This window comes from Pygocentrus nattereri, chromosome 5 (assembly GCF_015220715.1).
Source record: "Pygocentrus nattereri isolate fPygNat1 chromosome 5, fPygNat1.pri, whole genome shotgun sequence".
Lineage (NCBI taxonomy): Eukaryota > Metazoa > Chordata > Actinopteri > Characiformes > Serrasalmidae > Pygocentrus > Pygocentrus nattereri.
Genome location: NC_051215.1, coordinates 26468889 through 26490013, shown reverse-complemented (window position 1 = coordinate 26490013; position 21125 = coordinate 26468889). Strand labels below are relative to the sequence as shown.

The 21125-nt window shown below is 39.1% G+C and overlaps 1 protein-coding gene across 4 annotated transcripts in view; it reads right to left on the bottom strand.

Annotated features, from left to right (window-relative positions):
• Positions 1-21125, bottom strand: part of pde10a (phosphodiesterase 10A) — a 186747-nt gene that overhangs the window by 45487 nt on the left and 120135 nt on the right. For 2 of the 4 annotated variants that reach the window (XM_017694079.2, XM_037538615.1), the window contains exons 2-4: positions 18252-18383; positions 3946-3974; positions 2436-2559 (exon numbers count right to left, since the gene is read on the bottom strand). In XM_017694079.2, coding sequence (XP_017549568.2) covers positions 2436-2559; positions 3946-3974; positions 18252-18383 — 285 coding nt within the window. Of the gene's footprint in view, positions 1-2435; positions 2588-3945; positions 3975-18251; positions 18384-21125 lie in introns of all 4 variants that reach the window. The other 2 variants (XM_017694080.2, XM_017694077.2) reach the window with 2 other exon arrangements.

Below are 21125 nucleotides of genomic sequence, written 5' to 3'. Positions count from 1 at the left end.
CAGCAGCCTTTTATGAAAGAGCAGGCTGTGGTTATTTGACCCACATGTTTGACATTTGAAGCTACTGTTTTTGAAATTAACAACCATAAAAAAAGAGAGCAGAAGTGTGTATACACACACACACACACACACAAAAAAAACAGGTCAGACATTTTCCTTAATTTATATATATATATATATATATATATAGAGAGAGAGAGAGAGAGAGAGAGAGATAGATAGATATATAAATAATTGCAATTAATTGTTTTAATCACTTGAAAGCTCTAATTGTGAAAAATGAACTCCTTCAGAACCGGCTTATTTCACGCCATGAACAAAAGAAAATGCTAAAATAAATCATTTAGAAAACTTCTTAAACATGAAATATTTAATGCTCAAAAACTGCACCCTGTTGTGGTACAATTTTATTAGAATGTGGAAATTTTATAAATATATAGTATTTTTATATAGTATAAATATATAGTATATAGCACAAATCAAGAGTAATATTTGAAAATAAGATTTTTTATTCATTTAGTTTTTTTTAAGAGAACAACATCTTTAAGTGGGACAAGAAGACAAATGTGATTGGCGAAGTACACGAAAAAAGCAGATTATCATGATTTTTTAATAATGTTTGACAACTCTAGTGCAACATATCTGCAAGTGGAGGCATCTGTGTGTGTAGGGGGCAGGGCCAGTTCTCTGAGCTCTGCAGTGCTGCAGTGTGCTGACGAGGCGTGGGTGGATGAGATGTGACAGCCTGTGCACTGCTCACCGAGAGAGAGAGAGAGAGAGAGAGAGAGAGAGAGAGAGAGAGAGAGACAGAGAGAGACAGAGAGAGACAGAGAGAGAGAGATGGGAAACACGCGGGGCAGAGCCTGCTAACCTGGGTCAACCACACCACCACCCAGCTCTTTCTCTCTTGTGCTGCATCATTAACCCATACACCCGTTGCACTGCTGGTCCAAGAGAATGCTCTGCTGCCTAATGGAGACACATCACAGAGGCCATCGCCTCTACAGCTACGAGAGCAAAACCAAGCCAGTACACAACACCAACCAAAAAAGTTTAGATCCAGTTTTTTTCAAACGGTGTTTAATGAATCAGTAAGTCTTCCTCGTCAATTTAAAGGTTAGAAACCTCACGGTCACAAAAAATGGCACTATACAGGTATACTTTAGTGCTCCAAGAGGCAAACTATATTTAGGACTGTGCAACAGAGACCCTTCATTTCTCTAATTTGCAGTTAAAACAGCCATAGAAGTTACTCATTATTACAGGTGAAAAAAGCTCAATCACAGTTCTTTTCAGGAGACCCGCTTTCAGCTTTTCAAAGAAATCTACAGGGATATTTTTCCACACCTCCAATAATTCAGTCTACAGAAGTCGACACAATCCAAGTAATCCCAAACACACTGAGGGATGTTGAGGTCTGGACTCTGGGGTGGTCAGTCCGTTGTTCAGCTTTCTTTGATGTGTCCGTCTCCTTTTCTCAGTGAGGCTCTTCTTGAACAGCTACACATCCTTTCAGATCCACAGTGCTGAGTCGTCTTCTCACAGTGGAAGGATGAACAGAAACACCTGTGGATGTTTTCAGATCTGAAGCAGCTTGATTTTCTCCTCTCTCTCAAACATGAAGGCTTTAAGTGCTGTTTATCTGATGGGGGCAGTTTTGTTAGGAGTCCCATTTTCTTTGCATCTGTTTTGTGAACTTATTTTCCATTGACTTTGCCCTTTTTTATGCAAATAGATTATCTTACACCTCCTGTAAAAATATTGACTTGGACTTAATTGTCATTTTAACTGGAAATTAAATGCAGTGTGGTCTCTGAAACTCTGAAACACCAGTACTGGTGCAACACTACTAAAAAAAAAAGCTTTGAAAATCCAGGACTGCTGAAAATTTCATAGGGTAGTGCCATAATAGTGCAAAAAATGGTCTCTTGTCAAGTGAAATGATCTTAAACTAGTCAATATATCTAATATTTCCCATTCTGCAATGGTTGTGCACATATTATAAGATTATATATCTTATTTCTGGAGATTGTTTATTTGTTTTAGGTAATTTTATTAAGTAAATGTATCTCAATATACTGGCAAATCATTTTGCTGGTTTCATGCCAATTAGCCAGGCAAAATGATCTGCCAACATAGTGAAATAATTGTACTTGATAAAATTATTAAAACAAGTAAAAAGTCTGGAGACAAGTTTAATAATCTAAGATTAAGCTTACGATAACCTCAACAAATTTGAGATAATTTCACATTTTTGCAGTGCATATTCTTCGGTAGGGCAGCTATTCAACCGTCGAAGTTGCCTAGTATGTGTGATTTAGAGCCCTATGGGTAGCCGTCTATCCTAAGTGGGTTGGAAATACAGTGTTACTGTATATGCTGCAAACTTGGTGATGGGACTTCAGTGCGTCTACATGATGTAAAGAGGGTCTCACCTGTTTTGATGATGTTGCACAACTCGTACAGCAGGAGTTTGTTGTCGCCGCCTGTGTCCAGCCGCTGCTCCATGTAGCTGTTGAGCTCATAAACCACGCCCTGCATGTTAGTGTCCTGGTACTGCTGGACACAAGAGACACACACCATGCAACTAGCCGTCCCACACAGACACACAAACGACAGGTACAGCTCAAATGTGGCGCCCGGCCCACGTCCACATGTACCAGCCACATGACACATAAACACACTCCAAAAACAGGAAAGCAGCTCCGCTTCATCTTCAGTTGCTTCAGTTATTTACAAAATGCACAGATCGTACTGTGAGATAAGAACTCACTGCAGTAAAACTGCATGTTAGGATGAGTACAGTGTTAAAATCTTACTCAGTTAAAAGTGGAAAATATAAAGTAAAATATACTTCAGTAAAAATCAAAAGTGTCAACATTTAACAAAACTCAAATACATCAATTTTAAAAAGCAATGATGTATCAACATGAAAATTTTATCCCAATGCCAATATCAGTTCTAATATCTGTATATTCAGATATTTTCTCTCTATATTCAGCACCTCCTCACACATTCATTATTGCACTGCTTTTTATCTCAGGATAGATCTTACTGCATATGTTTGTATATTTGTAGTTATATATATATATATATATATATATATATATATCTGTATATAGGTTTTTGGAATATATTCTTCTTTTTATATTGTATCAGCCTTACTATTAACATAACTGTGCTGTGTGTGTGACGGATACTGCTTCATGATCAATTAAGTTTCTGTCTGTCTTTATATACAGTCATATGCAAAATATTGGATGCCTGGTCAAATGATGTTTTGTTGATTTTTAAAGAGAATTTTTTTTGCACATCCTCTGCTGCACATTTTAATACACACGGTTTATTTGCTGAATTTAAACATATTAGGAACTAAAGCATAAAATGTAGCTTAGGCAAGAGTTCTGGCACATTATATTATTATTCATTTTCAAAACAGGTATATTTAAGTGTTCTCTGTTCAGGATGACCACATTTTATGTTAATTTTTTCCCAATCTGTTAAATTCTGCAAAACAACAGTAGCTGTATTAAAATGTGCAGTAGTGTGATCGCTATAGAAAATCAACAAAGACATAACTTGACATTGTTTTTGTTGAGTTTCTACAGAGAGCGCACTACTGCACATTTTAATACAGTCATTGCCCAAACCTTTGCATACAACTGTATCCCCATTTTTTCTAGGCCTAATTCGTCCTCTCTTGCTCTCTCTATCCCATCCACTGTCCTTGTGTCCAAAGCTTTTGGGGATGTGTTTGGGTAATGAGGACAAGAGCCACACTGGCCTCATAACAGGAGCTTTACCAGTGCACCAACACCTCACATGGCACATTACAGCAAGCTCAGTGTCCTCATGCATGGGCTCTGAGTGACCTTCCACAACACCAAGCTGTTGAGAACACATGTACAGCAAAAAACGCTGTTCAAAAAATGATGCCTCACTTACCCTGCTGACTTCTTTAGTTGAGGGGTCATCTGTGTGGGGACAAAGCAAAAAGAAAACCCTTCAGTCACCAGAACTGTATGACATTTAACCCTTTTAGTGTCCAGGCAATTGATTTGAGGCTAATTATTTTGGTAAATTAGATGTAAGCAATGCATCTCATGATTATCCTGAATTCATACACTGTCAGTCTCAAACAGCTGGCAGTAAGAGAAATTCAAAAACAGTCTGTGGTATATTGGTCCAATCATGTGTCCAATTGGTCTAATCATGTGTTTTTGTGTCAAGTGGACAGATGAGTATGATTAGAAATGAGAATGCAAAAAACACTATTGATACTATCTCAGGGATATAATCATTTATCCTCTCTATAGGTTTAATTTATATAAATACACAGTCATATGCAAAAATGTGAACATTCTCAGTCAAACTACACGTTTTGTTGATTTTCAATGTAAACAATAAATTAACAAGCTAGATGGCATTTTCCTGCAAAGTTTAGTACACAGTTTCTGTTTATGACACTGAGTTTAATACACTGAAAAAAAATCCCAAAAAACGTCATTTGACTGGGGGTGCCCAAACTTTTGCAAATTACTGTATATAATGTACTTCTGTTTACATTAACAATAGATTCATATATGGAGAAAAAGGTTTAAACATGCATATATAAGCTTCTACAGGATGAATTCAGGAAAAGTGGGACACTTTGTGGTAGACGCTAAAGCAGAAAAATTATGTTTTATCTTTTTGTGTTTTTGTGAGTTTTTACAAGCCTCCTCAAAGTAAATGTGGTGAAATATTACTGAATATAGTATTTATCTCACTTTACTTGGACATTTATTTCCAGGTAAAGTGGGACAGTGCTTTAACTTAAAGGAAACCTATTTACTATATACTACTGACAACACAATTAAATCCTATACAGAGTAAGAAAACAATTCATCATATAAACAATTCAAACAATTCATTATATAAAACACCCAAATCTGTAAAAACAAATTGTTACCTTTCTTCAAGATCATTCATTTGAACTAACTGACAAGCCCTGAAATCATGAAACCTTAGCAGGCCCACTTCTGCCTGACCACAATCGGAGCAAGAACGGAAAGAAAAAGGAAAAAGAAGGACCAAGTGGTAGTCAGCCTGCTGTGGATGGCTTTGCTGCTGAGCTGGTGATTCAGACCTTGAGCAGAGCCAGGATGACCACCACAGCAATATGCATGCCTGGAACCGGAACATAAGAGCTAAGTCCCAAAAAAACGATGAAATCATTTTTCAGGAAAACCCTCGAATGGAAAAAAGAATGACAGAAAAATATAGGTCGGAATGACGGATGGGTCACATGGGTGCAAACTCTGGTTACTGGCTTTAAACGGAACATAAAACTAAGAGTAGCTCACTGAATGGACATCACTTGGGGTAACGAGTGTCAGGCCTCATATATTCCTAACACCTTTCCACCATTTGCTCAGTCTAGTGACTCACTGCAAGTTTGTTTTGACGAATTCTGCCAAAGTTTTTCTTTCTTTGAGGAACTTTTCAAGATTGGCCGAAAAAAGTGTCACACTTTTCTGCAAACTGTACACACTCGTATCAATTCAAATACATTAATGTTGCATAGCTAAGAACATTAGTAGCAGTCATCTTGAAATATGAGCTTTGTCTGTCCTTTTTTATGGTTTAGCTACGATAAATAAATAAATAAATAAATAAATACATACATACATACATACATACATACATACATACATACATACATACATACATACATAAATAATCCCGACAAATCAGCTACACTTGGGGAAGGCCAAAGAGGAAAACTATGGAAATGACATTTTCACTAAACTGTTACTTTATGTTAAAGCTTATATATTGCTTAAAATAAAATATACTGTCTGAAATATTTTGACCATAAAATATTTGAAAAAATGAAATATTTTATGTGAAACATATTTGGCTCTGGTGTTGCATGTGTGCTAGGGTTTCAGTCTCATACACGACCAAAGCATTTAAAAGCACAGAAGCCCACTGGCTCTTCACATCAGGGTGGGTAAAGTATCCCATGGTGTTGCATAAAGAGGAGAAAAAGTAATCGTAGGAGGGTAACGACATCAGCTAATTAGCACAGATGTGAACAATGCGAGCCTTTAGAAACGCATAATAACTTCACTGTCTGCAGTGACGCCGCCGCTGAGGGTGCTGGGAAACCTGTACTTGTTCATCTGAATGAAAATGTAATACAGCAGGCCTGTCCCAGCCTGACTGTTCAGACCTGCTCTCGCTCTCTCTCTGCGCCATAGAGGGTCATGTGATATTCCATGATGATAGAAAATGGGGACATACATGCGCACGGTGTCAACACTGCCCTGCAGAATGGAGAGAAAGATAGATAAACAGATAGAGAGAGACACAGAGAGGGAAGAGACTTTCAAAGTTCTTGTGTCAGCTCAGCTAAATACGCCCAACACTCAACAAGCTGCTGATCAATCTGTGGACTGACACAGTCGCAGTCATGCACAGGCCAGGCCCGGACAGGAAGCCGCCGGCCCACCAGCAATCTCCACAATGTCAGCATTTAAATGGTAGTCCAGTGGAAAAATCAAATGTAGATGTGTTAGGGGTCTAGTTTAGGGTGATCAGATGTCCCTGTTCTCCCAGGACAGTCCCTATTTATGGAGGTCTGTGCCCGGCTGAAACGGTCCCTGGAAATGTCCCCAATTTTAACTGCGAATTAAAAACAAACCAGAAAGTCCTAATAAAGACCAGCAGCAGAGCGGACAGGCAGACGTCTCACATTTTGCTTGTTTCGGCCAATAGAGGGTGCTGCTGCTGATAATTACTGACCACTTCTACCACTTGCTTGCCTAGTTTTAGAAAATACTGCTGTGTAAAACTTGACCAGAAGCCAGCAAGTGTCAAGTGAGTCCCACACACCACAAGCATCTTTTTAAGACATGAGGTAAGCCAGACACTAAAAGCAGGGGTGGGGTTACGCGACTTGAATCGTATGTAGGTGATAGGTGGGCGGGATTTGTACAGGCATACAGTCTACTTGAATGTAGCTTCCACACAATCTACAAATAGCGCATCACTTTCTAAACTGTGCCACTTTTTTAGCCATCCATACATGACATATGGCATACATGACATATGTTGATAGCAACGTCTCCGTCTCTCTGGAACTGGAGCTGTCCGGGATATGTTTAGGGTCTGACTATTGGGCTGTAGCCACGGGTCTTTTTTTTGTAGCTGCGGGTCTATTTTTTTTTTTTGCAGCCATGGGTTGTTGTTTTTCCACAGTTTACTAGATTCACTCACCATGGTAGCTACTGAATGAGTTTATGACACGGTTTACAAAGTTACTTACTTGGTATCCAATTTTATCAGTCAGCCTTCACCACAGTTTATTATAGAACAGCAGTTACCATGGCTGAAACACATGAAATTGGAACGGAACGGCCCCCATCCATTTTATATCACAGATAAAAACTTTTGATATTTTAACAATATATTGACTGCCGAACTGAAAATTCCTCCATTTTTCAATTGAGAAATCTGGCCAACATAGTCTAGTATTGCACTGGAGCTACATGGTTAGTGAAGAAATATCAGACACCAAACACATCTTGGTTCACCAACTACACTTGTGTAACAGGGGAAGGGAAATATTATGTACAGTCATGTGCAAAAGTTTGGGCGCCCCAGTCAAATTACATGTTTTATTAATTTTCACAGTGACAGTAAGTCAACACATCCTCTACAGAGAACATCTTTGGGGTGGGCATAAAATGTGGCCCCGTGCAAATATTATGGCATGCTTCTATGTACTTTTTTTGTGAACAATGTGCTCTAAAATTTGCACTAAAAATGCGCACTAAAAGAGGATGTGTTGAAGCGGAATTCAACCGATTTTCCTAAATTCACGCAGAATTTGACAGTAGATGTAAACAAAGTCGCTCAGAGTGGTCTGGTGTGGAATGCTCTGTTCTAGAGAAACGTAAAGTCAAAATTGTTCACAGTGGTGGTGACTTAATGACCCCTGGTTCCTCTCACCACCACTGTGAAGAAATCTGAGTCAGTAAATGAAACATTTCACATGAAATGATATTTGAATATTTTTGTTCGCCTATCAATGACTCAACTGAGCAAAAATGTTGAAAAATCTGTGAAATTCCCCTTTAACCCATTTTCACTAAACATGTAAATTGTGCTCAATCTTTTGCATGATTGTACTTTTAGGTGGAGCACCTCTGTCCCCTGCTGCTAGGCAGGTATGTGCCACACGCCCCGATGCCCTCCGCTCTTACAGGTAAAGCTGGAGCTGCTTTATCTCCTCCTGCTAAAAGATTCCACCAGACAAGCCCATCTTTGTGCTGCCATGGCTGCCATCCAAACACAGATGATAAACAGCATCAGCTGCCTTCCAGGCCTAAAGCACCACCCAATACCCTCTGTCTCTCTCTCTCTTTCCCTCTCGCGCTCTCTCGTCCACCCACTCACGGTTAGGTAGTGGGAGCTGGGAAGTGGTCAGATGGAGGGCGCTACTGTTATGTCTGCGTCCGGCTCTGCGGGAAAGTAAGCCAGAAACATGGTAAGCATTTCACTACAGGCTATAGAGAGAGTGGGACTCTGGACCTGGGATTCCCACAAATGATCCGAGAAGAAACACTTTCTCCAGACTGAACCCTTAAGAACACAAGTCTATAAGATTTCTGGGGCTTTTGGGACTTTCGGTTCCTTTAAGAACTTTTCAGTGGATTGTTTTATGATGGGCCATTTCCTGCTAAGGATATACACAAATGTGAAGAACCATTAAAAGAACCTCAGCATAAAGTGAAAATGCGATATCAATACCAAATATCCAAGTCAATCATCGTTATGGAACTTTCATGGTTGTAGGGGAGTCCAGTGATTTTTCTACATTTTTGCAGAATTAAATCATTAAGATTAGTCATTCAGAGTGGTTTGGTTTGAAACACTCTGTTCTAGAAAAACTCACTGAGTCAGAAGTGTTCACAGTGGTGGTGATAGGAACCAGGCATCCACCTCTAAAAGCTCCCTCACAAAATGATATTACATAAAATAGGCGTGAAAACACTGGCTGTTTTGAGATATAATTTTGGTATAAGCCAGGGGCGTCAAACTCACCCACTAAAAGGACCATATTAAAAAATCTCAACAAATCTGTGGATCTACATTTTATTTTCACTTAACATTTTGCCATGACCCCAAGTTTAAAATAAAATAAAATTGCTTCATATAAAACAATAGACTACGTTAGCTGCATATACTGTTAAACGTCTTTAAATGTCCCCATGGTGCATTCGCTTAAACTAGACACCTGCCATCTTTCCTATAAATCGTTGTTAGTGAGGGGGTGGAAGCACACATTACATTGCAGTGCATGCTGGGAACTGTAGTGCAGCTTATGGTGAAATAGGCTAATATTAATAGAAAATTTTAATAATTTTGCGGGCCGAAAAGGACTGTGTCACGGGCCTGACTTGGCCTGCGGGCCTTGTGTTTGACACATGGGGTCTAAGCTTTTAATACATTCCCAGTGGAGAGGTACATGCAGGGCACTGTAAGGCAAAAAAAATACATATTTTGTCAGATTTACTACAATTTTACCATACAAAATCTCACACTGAAGAGGTGTAGGTTCACTAGTGGTTTTGGATAGTAAATAAAATGGCTATATTTGTAAGGAAGACATCATGACCCCAGGCTCCTATCACCACCACTGCAAAGTAAGTGCAACATTACACCCAAAACCACTCTGAATGACTTTGTTTACAACTCATTAAATGCAGAAATTTTGAAGGAAAATAAAATCAGTGCCGTGCCCTTTACATGTGTAATCTCACTGTGTTAAACAAATGAAAGAACACAATAAATGTACCAACTTAAATTCACAAAACGGCCTTTGAAATCCAAACAGACAAGATATTTTTCAGGGACAAATGTTGTTCAGCACTCTGTAATATTATCTGATGTTTTTAAAATCTTTATTACATTCGTTATATACTCTGATATCAGGAAACAGTCAGTACAGTGAGCTTTGTTCCCTTCATTGATTGTGAGGAAACATGATGTGATGAGAATAAATGTTCAACTCTGTAGAAATCTGGAGGGCAGAATTATGAAAAATCATGTATTGGTTTACAGACCCCCCCGTCAACAAGTCTCATTGTGCTGACTTGTGTCATTATTTAGATACTAAGTAATCCGTTTTTCCCTCTACCCTGAAATCAGTCTTGAGAAAGTCAATGAGGGACGGTCTGCGGGCTATATTACTGTGGCCTGCTGAGGCTCTGAGCTCATGAGTGCGTTATCTCTGTGCTTCTCATATTTTTAGGTTCTGCCCTCAGGAGGAGCGTTAAAACTGCTGATTTAAAACTGGGTTTGTTCACTGTTCAGTAAAATCAGAACAGGCCTGCTCACTGCAGGTCCACAATGGCCTCTGACCTCCATTGCTGACCACTGATATGTAACAGGTATGTGAGAATGACAGCCACAGTAAATTAGTTATTAATTATTTATTAGTTATTAATTAAATTATTAGACTTTTATTATTTATATCCAAACTATATATAACTTACAACAATTTAAAATGTACTTTTAAATTCATATTTTGAAGTATTTTAGTAACATTCCTATGAAATATATTCCAAACCTACCTACCCTCTAAATCATATGCTGCCTTTTCATTCCTCAATCCACACAAACATTGAACAACAAAACGTTGGACCATTACGACAAAAATACAAAACTTTTGGTTATTTCTTGTTGATGTGATCAGGATCACAGAACCACAAACAGACGGTGACAGGGTCATGAATCACTGAGTGTGTGCATGTGTCTGAGTAAGAAGGAAAGAGTGAAATCAGAAAGAAAGACAGAGACAGTGAGACAGAGACAAGAAAGAGAGTAAGGGAGAAAAACAGAGATACAGAAAAGAGAAATAAAGACACAGAAAAAGAGAGAAAGAGATAGAGAGAAAGAGAGAGAGAGAAAAGTGAAAGAGAGAGGCAGAGAGAGACTGAAGGCCAGGTGTGCTGCTCCTCTGGAGATGGTGGGTTTGGGATTTATCAATTACCTCACACGAGGGGCACTTACGTCAGCAGGACCTGGGGGTGCTCATTAGTCACGGCCAAACTACATGTGCATGTGCACACACATAAAGACACTCCAAAATTCCTTGGAACAAGAACTAGAAAGTTATTTGGAAATAGAAAGCCTTGAATATACTTTTAAACAATCTAAATGGCAAAAAACTGACGTGTTTGTGTGTTCAGGCATCTTTCAGAACACTTTTCACCACGGTTGTGAATTTTGACTGGGCCGCATATCCGGACACTTTTCATAGTTTGATGGGCACAAACGGGGACATTTTCCCCCACAGTGGTAGAGTTTGACTGAGCCATGAACCAGAACGCTTGTCTCTGGGCCCCACACTAGGACACTTTTCACCATGGTAACAGAGTTTGACTGGGCCATGAACCAGGACACTTTACTCTATGGTATCAGAGTTTGACTTGGCCATAATCCAGGACAGTTTTCACCACCTTAATAGAGTTGGACTGGGCCATGAAATAAGTTGCTTTTCCCCCCACTGTATCAGAGTTAGACAGGGTCACAAATAGGGACATTTTTACAGACAGTAGCAGACTTTGACCGGGCTGTAGACCAGGACACTTTTCTCTGCAATAGTGAAGTTTGACTGGCTGGCAAATCAGGACACTTTTCACTGTTTCAATGAAGTTTGACTGGGTCATGAACCAGGACACCTTTCTCTGTTATTTCACTAAATAACTATAAAAATAACACTTTTTTAGATGTATTCCTGTGTTTTGTTTTGTACTAATTTTGTTTGTTTTTAGTAAGTTTTCAGTTTGTAAGTACAAGCATTACTGATGCTACCACTTGGCCCAAACTTAAACTTTGACCAACATAACAGCAGTAACCAAGAGAGGCAGGACTCAAGGATAGTCAACTTGTTCATGATGGTTAAAACTCTATTGTCTGCATCTCTGCCTCATTGAATATGCAGCAAATCACAAGTTGTACAAGTTGGGAAAGAAAAGTTGCAGCTGCCATCTTTAAGTGTTATCCACACTGACCAAACTACAGCAAAGAGGACAAATACTCAAAATAAACAAATAAATATACATGCAAAGTTTAAAAATGTTGATGCACATCTGTAAAAATAGAATTGTGATTCAAAGAACCATCACAGTATCGATGACACGACTCGGTAAACACTGACTCTCATAAATGTTGTTTATAACAAAGATCATGCAATGGTCTGAACAGTTTAAGGAGTCTAACACTGTTCCTCACTGTGCTTACTGTACCCCTACAACCTTCTCAGGCAACCGCGTGGCTTACAACACCAGTCTGGCCTGCAAGGGAAAGCAATTCTTTGAAATGTTTTGGCTTACAATTTCTCAATTTCTTGAACTGTTTCTTTGACTTCTGTAAGTAAGCTTTGGTCACGTATTTGTCTTTTGCAGAACTGCCCTGCTCAACCAAGTGACCAGCTTGATGTTAGCAACGGCCAGTTTCACATCACTTTACCAACTGTCGTCTTGGCAGAAATGAGGAAGGTGAGAATGTCTGGTAGAAGGACCGTTTCTCAATGCGCAGTTATTCATGCAGTAAGTGAATTTTATTCAATAGACAAAGTAAGTGAACCATCGCAAGACCAGCAGAGAATCTGATGAGGCTTCAGCATTGCACTGCATGCAGTAGCAGGACAAGTTATTCCTTTTAATTTAATTTATGTATCAATAAAGGCTGAAACCAGGGCTATAAAAAAATACTTGTGGCTAACTAGGCAGTTACTTCAGTGGTTCCGTCCTCCTGAAATGACAGTGTTGCAATTTGGGATGCAGTACATAATGAATGTAGCTCTGGCTGGTGAACTGGATAAGCTCAAGTTGGTGACATACTGAATATCACTTACTACTTTTGTGCATGATAAGTACACAAACAGTAGGTAGAAGTAATGCACTGAAATTTCATCCACTGAAACAAATGCGAAAAAAAATATACACCCATAACACAAAACATTAAACATCAAACAAGAAAGAAATGCAATCTAACATACAACAAATAATCCGACTAATAACAAAAACAATAAATTAATACTGCCTGAAACATCTAAATGCACTATATTTCCAAAAAGATCCACTCACCCATCCAAATAATTGAATTCAGGTGTTCCAATCACTAACATGGCCATAGGTGTATAGAACCAAGCGCCTAGGCCTGCAGACTGCTTCTACAAACATTAATGAAAGAATGGGACGCTCTCAGGAGCTCAGTGAATTCCAGCATGATAACGTGATAGGATGTCACCTGTGCAACAAGTCCAGTCGTGAAATTTCCTCACTACTAAATATTCCACAGACAACCGTCAGTGGTATTATAACAAAGTGGACGCTTCCACATATTGGGAACGACAGCAACTCAGCCATGAAGTGGCTGGCCACGTAAAATGACAGTGCGAGGTCAGCGGATGCTGAGGTGCATAGTGCGCAGAGGTCGCCAACTTTCTCAATCACAGACCTCCAAACTCCATGTGGCCTTCAGATTAGCTCAAGAACAGTGTAGAGAGCTTCATGGAATGGGTTTCCATGGCCGGGCAGTTGCATCCAAGCCTTAAATCACCAAGTGCAATGCAAAGTGTGGAATGCAGTGTTGTAAAGTGCCACCACTGGACTCTAAAGCAGTGGAGACGTGTTCTCTGGAGTGACGAATCATGCTTCTCCATCTGGCTATCTGACAGACGAGTCTGGTTTTGGCCCCTTAGTTCCAGTGAAATGAACAGTTTGGGGATTTCCCCTTCCTGTTACAACACACCCCAGTGCACAAAGCAAGGTCCATAAAGACATGGATGAGCAAGTTTGGTGTGGAAGAACTTGACTGGCCTGCACAGAGTCCTGACCTCAACCCGACAGAACACCTCTGGGATGAATTAGGGCAGAGACTGTGAGCCAGGCCTTCTCGTCCAACATCAGTGTCTGACCTCACAAATGCGCTTCTGGAAGAATGGTCAAAAATTCCCACAAACACACTCCTAAACCTTGTGGAAGCTGTTATAGCTGCAAAGGGTGGGCCGAAAACATATTAAACTCTATGGATTAAGAATGGGATGCCACTCAATTTCATATGCGTGTGAAGACAGACGAGCAAACACTTTTGGCAATATAGTGTACATGAGAATCTTTAACAATCAAACGGGTCTGCCTTTGCAAGATTTTTGATCAAACTTCATGCTATTATAATTTCTGGCTCTGTATTAATGGTAAATTGCCATAGCCAACATCCACATTTAGAACAAATGAAAAAAACCAACTGCTTTTGGAATTCCAGTGTAAAAACCTTTTACAAGTCTTTTATATGCATTTAGCAACATATGTAAATGATCAGTGGTGTCCTGTGAGCATCTATTTCTTTCCAACTAAACAGCTGGTTTAGTGTGAATGCTTTGAAGAGAGAAATAGCTTTAGTCACTCAAAAGTCCTCCTTAACAAACATGAAACTCTGCCACATTAATTAGTTAAAAACGAAAAACTGCCACTGTAATGTGTTAAAAAATGTGGGCTGATAAAACATTAAATATGCAATAAATAGTATCTTGTCAAGAAAAATCATCTTTAATCTTGTCAATATATTTCCAGGATTTCTCCTGTTGAGACTGCTATATGCTTCTTTTAAGATTATTTGACTTCTCTCCAAACATTTTTCACTTGTTTTAAGTAATTTTATTATGTAAAATTCTCTCACTACTTTGGCAGATTTTTTGACAGTTTTGCTTGTTTTAAGAAATATGCTTGAAACCTGCAAAATTTACGTGACAAGATACTATTTTTGCAAGATAGTGTCACAATTTACCACTCAAACAATCTGACTGATGACGAAAACACAAAACTGATTAAAAGGTTTCTTTGAGGGACATTAGATAAACAACTGTTCTGTGTTGTTGAGGATGTTTGATTTTGTGGCATATTCTATACCTAGCCTACATCAACATTTTAATAAAATTATTTTATACAACTTGTTTTTATTTGTCAGCCACTACAAGTTTTGTCTTAAAAAGAAGTGTATTTTCTTTAACCTTGTAGTTTTTGCTGTTTAACATCGCTGCTGTTGGAACAAACCCTTGTATGTCCATTTTTGTTGTTATCAGTTTTAGATATCATTTGAAAATGCCTGTTGTTCTTTACAATGTGTGTAAATTTCATGTCGAATCAACCAAAAGAAACAGCTCAAAATGACTTTGGAAAAAGTCTGGTTCCATTGACTTACATTAAAATAAAGTAGGTTTTTTTTCCTTCTCCTGTAAAGTTACCATTGTGGAGATACGAGGCTTTGTTCTGACAGCAGTGCTATATTAGTCAAAACTATAAATAAGATGGTAAATTGGGAAAAAATATTCTGGTTCATCATCAGTATGTAGTGAGCTGTTGAACAGCATCCATTAATGTGACAGATAAACACTTCACAGCTCCTGCATTGGGGACTTGGGGTCTGCTGTTAGTTTAGGAAGTTGTTCAGAGACCTCTTTGTGTGCTAATTGCATTTCAATGACAATGAACTTATTCCTGTGTTCACAAGCGAGGCCCAGTATAAACACAGATTGAGGGACAGCGTCTCGAAGCTGACAGAGGGAACGTCTCATTTGACTCTTTTAACCTTGGTCAATGCTTCGCTTACATAAAGTTCGAGGATTACAAACCAGGCTCAAAGAAAGAGTTTATACCAATTCAACACCACAAATCTAACTAATTCTAACTGTCCCTTACACCAGGGGGTGTCCAAAGTCCAGCCCTAGGGCCACATGCGGTCCTCGGCTTTGGATTTACAGTGTATTATATATAGCCTGCCAGCCAGTACGTTGCAGTTCTCCCTTTCACCTGATGGTGGCAGCTGACCAGACCTACAGCTTCATTTGGTGAGTGACATTTAGTCAAGAGGACAGACATAAAGCTCAGACTAAACACTGAGAAGTACCCATATTGGCGAGATGGAAAACTTCTTATCAGAGCAAATTCAGTAGTTCAATAAATAATAAATCTTTAAGGTGGAACAAAAACGTGGCTACACTGCATTCATTTTATATGTAAAGAAAATTACCTAACAAAACAAAAAAATTCTAGAAATTTATATTTATAAAAAAATTAATTTATTTTTGTTTCATCTTATCTCACAAATTATACATATTTTCAACAAATAATATAATTTGAATAGGAATATGATTAATACATTAGGCACAATGTATTATTACTCTTAAACAATTTAACCTCTTCAACTCCTTGAGCCCACCGGTGGTTCCAAAATGCACTTCGTCATATTCTTCATAACTTTCGTATTTCATAAGCTGGGTGTCGTATGAGGCTGTAACTGTTTTCTCTCCAGTCAAATAGATGGTCATGTCATTTTAAACCCTTATAATAAAAGAAGCTGAACTCATTTTTTTATCTGCTGAAAGTCAACCCACAAATCTGGGCTTTAAACTATAAACAGATGGTGTCTCTTCAGTGATCTGCTCTGTAAAGCAGTATTTTTATAAAATAATACATAGAGCGTCTAAGATTTTTGGCTTTCAGCAGTAAATTGTAAGCACATAGCAACACGTGTGATCATAAACCACGTTCCGTTAATTTGAGCAGAGCTGTTAAAAAAATAAATAAACATTTACATTTATTTCATGCATTTGCTGAATAATTTGCATTATGATTTGGTCATTTAAATTCAGACGGACAAACCAAAATATACTCACAAGTGCTTATCGATCCAAAATGCTCTGAATGAACAATCCAACAATAAAAGAAGCCTCACTCATCTTTTATACAGTGATAGGAAACATAGTAGCTCCCAGAAAGCTCAGATTCTATGAGCTTAATATTTTGAATCATTTGTGAATAATATGTCAGCCCTCAGGTATTTTAACACAGTACAATCTGGCCCTCTTTGAAAAAAGTTTGGACATCCCTGCCTTACACGGACAACTCTCATCAGTCAAGTACTGCTGCTGGGTTACTTGTCCAGCCCTGATTCAAACATATGCCACTGGCTAGTAAATTCAAATGGCAACACTCATTCTAAATCACTGATATCAAATGAGCTTAGAACAAAACCAGACCCGATCCGGCCTCATACTCATACTGGTGGTCAGTTTGCATTCTGATCCTCTTTCTCTACAGTGGAAAAGCATTGAAGCCGGTCAGAATGCACCAGCCGGCCAGCCAGAAAGCCCCGCTCTCTGCTGCTGCACTCATGCAGAAAACATTTCCAAAATGCGACACATTCACCCCTCCCCACACCTCCACTCCTCCCGGCCGTCTGCATGCCCCTGGAGGTTGGCTCTGACGTCAGAGGCTGAGTGCGGGCCGGCCGCCAGCCCTGTGGGCTCTTGATGGATGTGGTGGGTTCAGCAGAGCGGGCCGCCGAACAGCGCGGGCAGCACATAGTGCAAGCCAGGCCTTCTCAAACACCGCTAATGACCCGTACGGACCCAGCAGGCCCTTTCGTCCATGCTTTCACTAGCACTCTTTCTCCACCGCCCCCCACCCCCACCCCCATCCCATCCCCCACTTGCTGTTTCTCTTTGGCTCTGGTTACTCACACACACATACAAACATACAGATTTTACTCAGAGAGGAAATGGTGTGTGTTCGCCTGCTCTGTCGAAGTTTCCCACGTAAGTGAAACGGCCTACATGTGACTATATTCTTAATTATGAAACTGAAAGCAGTCGAGTGTGATTCATCTCATTTATCCACAGTTTCGAGGAAGTTCTGTCCCTTTTGGCAGGCAAGGGGATGTGAAGTATATATTTAAAATGCAAGTTTATCATTTTATTTTAATGAATCACGTAAGTGTACAGACATGCTCCAAGTCCAACGGATGCAGTGATGTCACTGTTTCTCCCCCTGCCAGCACCATTTCCCACAACCAGCCTGATTCCATTTGGAAATCACGCTCTGAAGCCAAACAACACAGGCTGCGCAGTGTTTAAATCAATAGAAAACGTATATTTAATGGCCTCAACATGATAAAAGTTTATGTGAAACACCAGGACAGATAAACGTCTTTAAAAAACCATTATACTCCCAAACGTCTATATTTAAATTTACAAGTATTGAAAGCTAGTCTATAAAATCACTTTTACAGTCACCCTTTTATGAGGTGGGCACCGAACACCTCCAAAATCAGGCATGGTGTAGAAGCAAGTCAGCATAGGAGGACGTTTCTGATAATAGCAGAGCATGAAGGTTGCTTCTGCAACAACGTACCTGCAGGCCGGCTGCTGTTCTTCCGTTTCAGCCATCTGTCCACTGTCTCTGCACTCACGCTCTCCAGCACAAACTCATCCAGCATCTGGGGGTGCAGGGAAAGGTAGGCCTTCACTTTCTCATCTGTCAGACCTGAGAGAGAGAGCGAGACCGTTATGAGTGCTGCTCTCACTCATAAAAATTAAATCACAACAGCGAATATATACAGTATGTTGTTTCTGAGAAATAATGACACAAGAAAAAGAAAATAAATAAATGTGTGAGCAACAACATATCAAATCCTAATTGGTTCTTGGATTGCATGTACACTTCAAGGTAAAACCTTTAAAGGGTGCCTATCATCGAAAAAAAAAATCCATCTTTTTCTCCTCAAATAAAAGTTCAAAAATGTATCATATACACTCTACAGTCATGAGACTGTCATAGAGTGCACGTATGGAAAGTAAGCGGCAAAAAAGCCTGTTTTACATTCATTATTTCTGTCACCGGTACCAATTTATTTTCATATCACTACTGTCTAAACAAAACCTTGGATCCAAAATGGCAACTTTACAGGAGAAGGAAAAAACCTACTTTACTTTTAATGTAAGTCAATGGAACCAGTATATTGTCCAAGTCATTTTGGGCCCTTTTTTTATTCATTCATCATGAAATTTACACGTAATGTAAAGGACAACAGGCATTTATAAAACTATGTCAAAAACTGAGAAACGAAAATGGAGATATGAGGTTCTGACAACAGCGATATATACATCTATTCAGCCTGCAGCAGTTTAGTCATGCCCACTCACACTCAAGTTATGAGAAGTGTTCCAGCTTTGAGTGTTTTTGAATACAAGACAGCCAATGAGATCAGACCTCAAGTATATTAAAGCGGTCTTAAAAGCACAGTAATAAAAACAGCTTGTTTAATTCTAAGGGATGAAGAAACACTGGAAAATGGTTATGTGAAAATGAATTATGACCACTTTTAGGTACATAGAACCACACAAATATTATAAATGGACCTCTAGGAAAGATAAAGTGCAAGAAAAATGTAAGATATATGCCCCTTAAATTGGTATAGAAGTTTGTCAAACTTTAAAAAAAGTTCTTCAAAATTTCTTTTAAAAGAACCCTCCACTGAAATCATTTTTAAGGAACAAAAAGTTCTTCAAAGTCATCTCTCAGAAAATCTCTTTTTGGTGCCTTTACTTTTAAGATTCTTCACCAATGCACTAGCATGTAAGTGTTATCACACTCATGGAGTCTTGTACTTCATTTCAAACAGATGAATAAACCTTGATTTCTGAGAAATAACAATATGTGTATAACTTTTAGTCTGACTGTAGCAGATTTCCCACTAGGCAAAGCAAGTGTAGGAGCTCTGAACATACATGTGGATCCCATCCGTTTCCGGACCGGAGGCAGGGTTTATACAATCAAGTGGTTTTTCAAATTGTCTGCATAATTAAGTGGTTGAGATGTAAATAAAATCCTCCAAAACGGTTTGGTGTGAAATGGCTGATTGAAGAGATTTCTTTACAGTGGGGGTGATGGGAACCAGGGGTCTCCATGACTGCAACACAAATATAGCCATTTTATTTACCACCCAAAACCACCAGTGAACCTACACATGCCTCAGCACATGCAGGTTTTACAAAATTAACCCAAACTTCACAAATCTCAATGTATTGTGAAACAATGTCTCAGGCATCAGGTTGCATATTTGTAAGTATTTCTTGGTTTTCTGCAAATCTGTTCAGCACTGTGAACAGATCTGGCTCTAATTTCTACAGTACAGAGCATTTCAGAACAAATTACTCAGAACTTTGTTTTGTTCACATCTTTAATTTTCCAAAATTAGTGGAGTTCCTCTTTAACAGAAGGGAAAACAACAAACAGCAAATGGACCATTGCAAGAAATGACACCTATAATATGGTGAAATCCATTAGTGAAAACAGAGAAGTCAAGATAATGTATATACAACTTTTAACTGGCAAAAATAACCAGCTACCCAAGCCTGCAAGTTCCCTACAATCCAATATTAGCATGTTGCTCGGTGGTTCCCAAACCTCGCCCTGGATTACCCCCTACCCTCTTCATTCAAACACAACTGACACAACTAATCAGCTGATAAACAAGCCCTTCCTGAGTTGAAGTGGGGGAGCTGGAGCATGAAAAACACTGAAATGTGCAGAGCAGGTGTATCAATCAAGCATCTTGAACTTCAGGACAACAAGAAGCTGCACTGTTCAGCTTCTCATTCATACCGATTCCTCATCAGACGTCTGTCCACGCTCACCTATCCTAGCACTAGCTGAGCGATGGGTTTTGCAGCAAAACTTGGTCTTGAACTTTTTCACTTGAACTGTTTATACATTAACGTTTTCTAGTCTGTCAGCAGGATCCTCACTGAAATGCACTGAAGTAGCTGCATTTTTGTCTCTTGGCACTGTAAGCAGTTCACCTTTACTAGGGTGTACTAGCTAAAGTACTAACGTACCAGTAAACAGAATGATAATATGTCAGCTGTGACTGTACATACCGATTTACTGTATTTACAGCTACTTTACCTTATAATGACAGCAACTCCAGACTGTTTGATAGAATTCAACTCCACTACTATTGTATTTTCCTCCTGTTCTGTGACGAATTTCTGACCGAAGCGCAGAATCAGGGTGGGTATTTTAGACAGATGAGCTTTTGCTCTTAGTACAGGGGGGGGTTTATACTCGAGGCTAGTGGTTAAGATTTTTCATGTCCGCTGACGCAGAGTGACATAATCAAAAACCAAAATAGTATCTTTTAAATAATCCAACATGATGAATTGTGGTTAATATGACCAGAAACATGAACTAACCAGATAAAAAGGGTACTTTCGATTCCAGGTT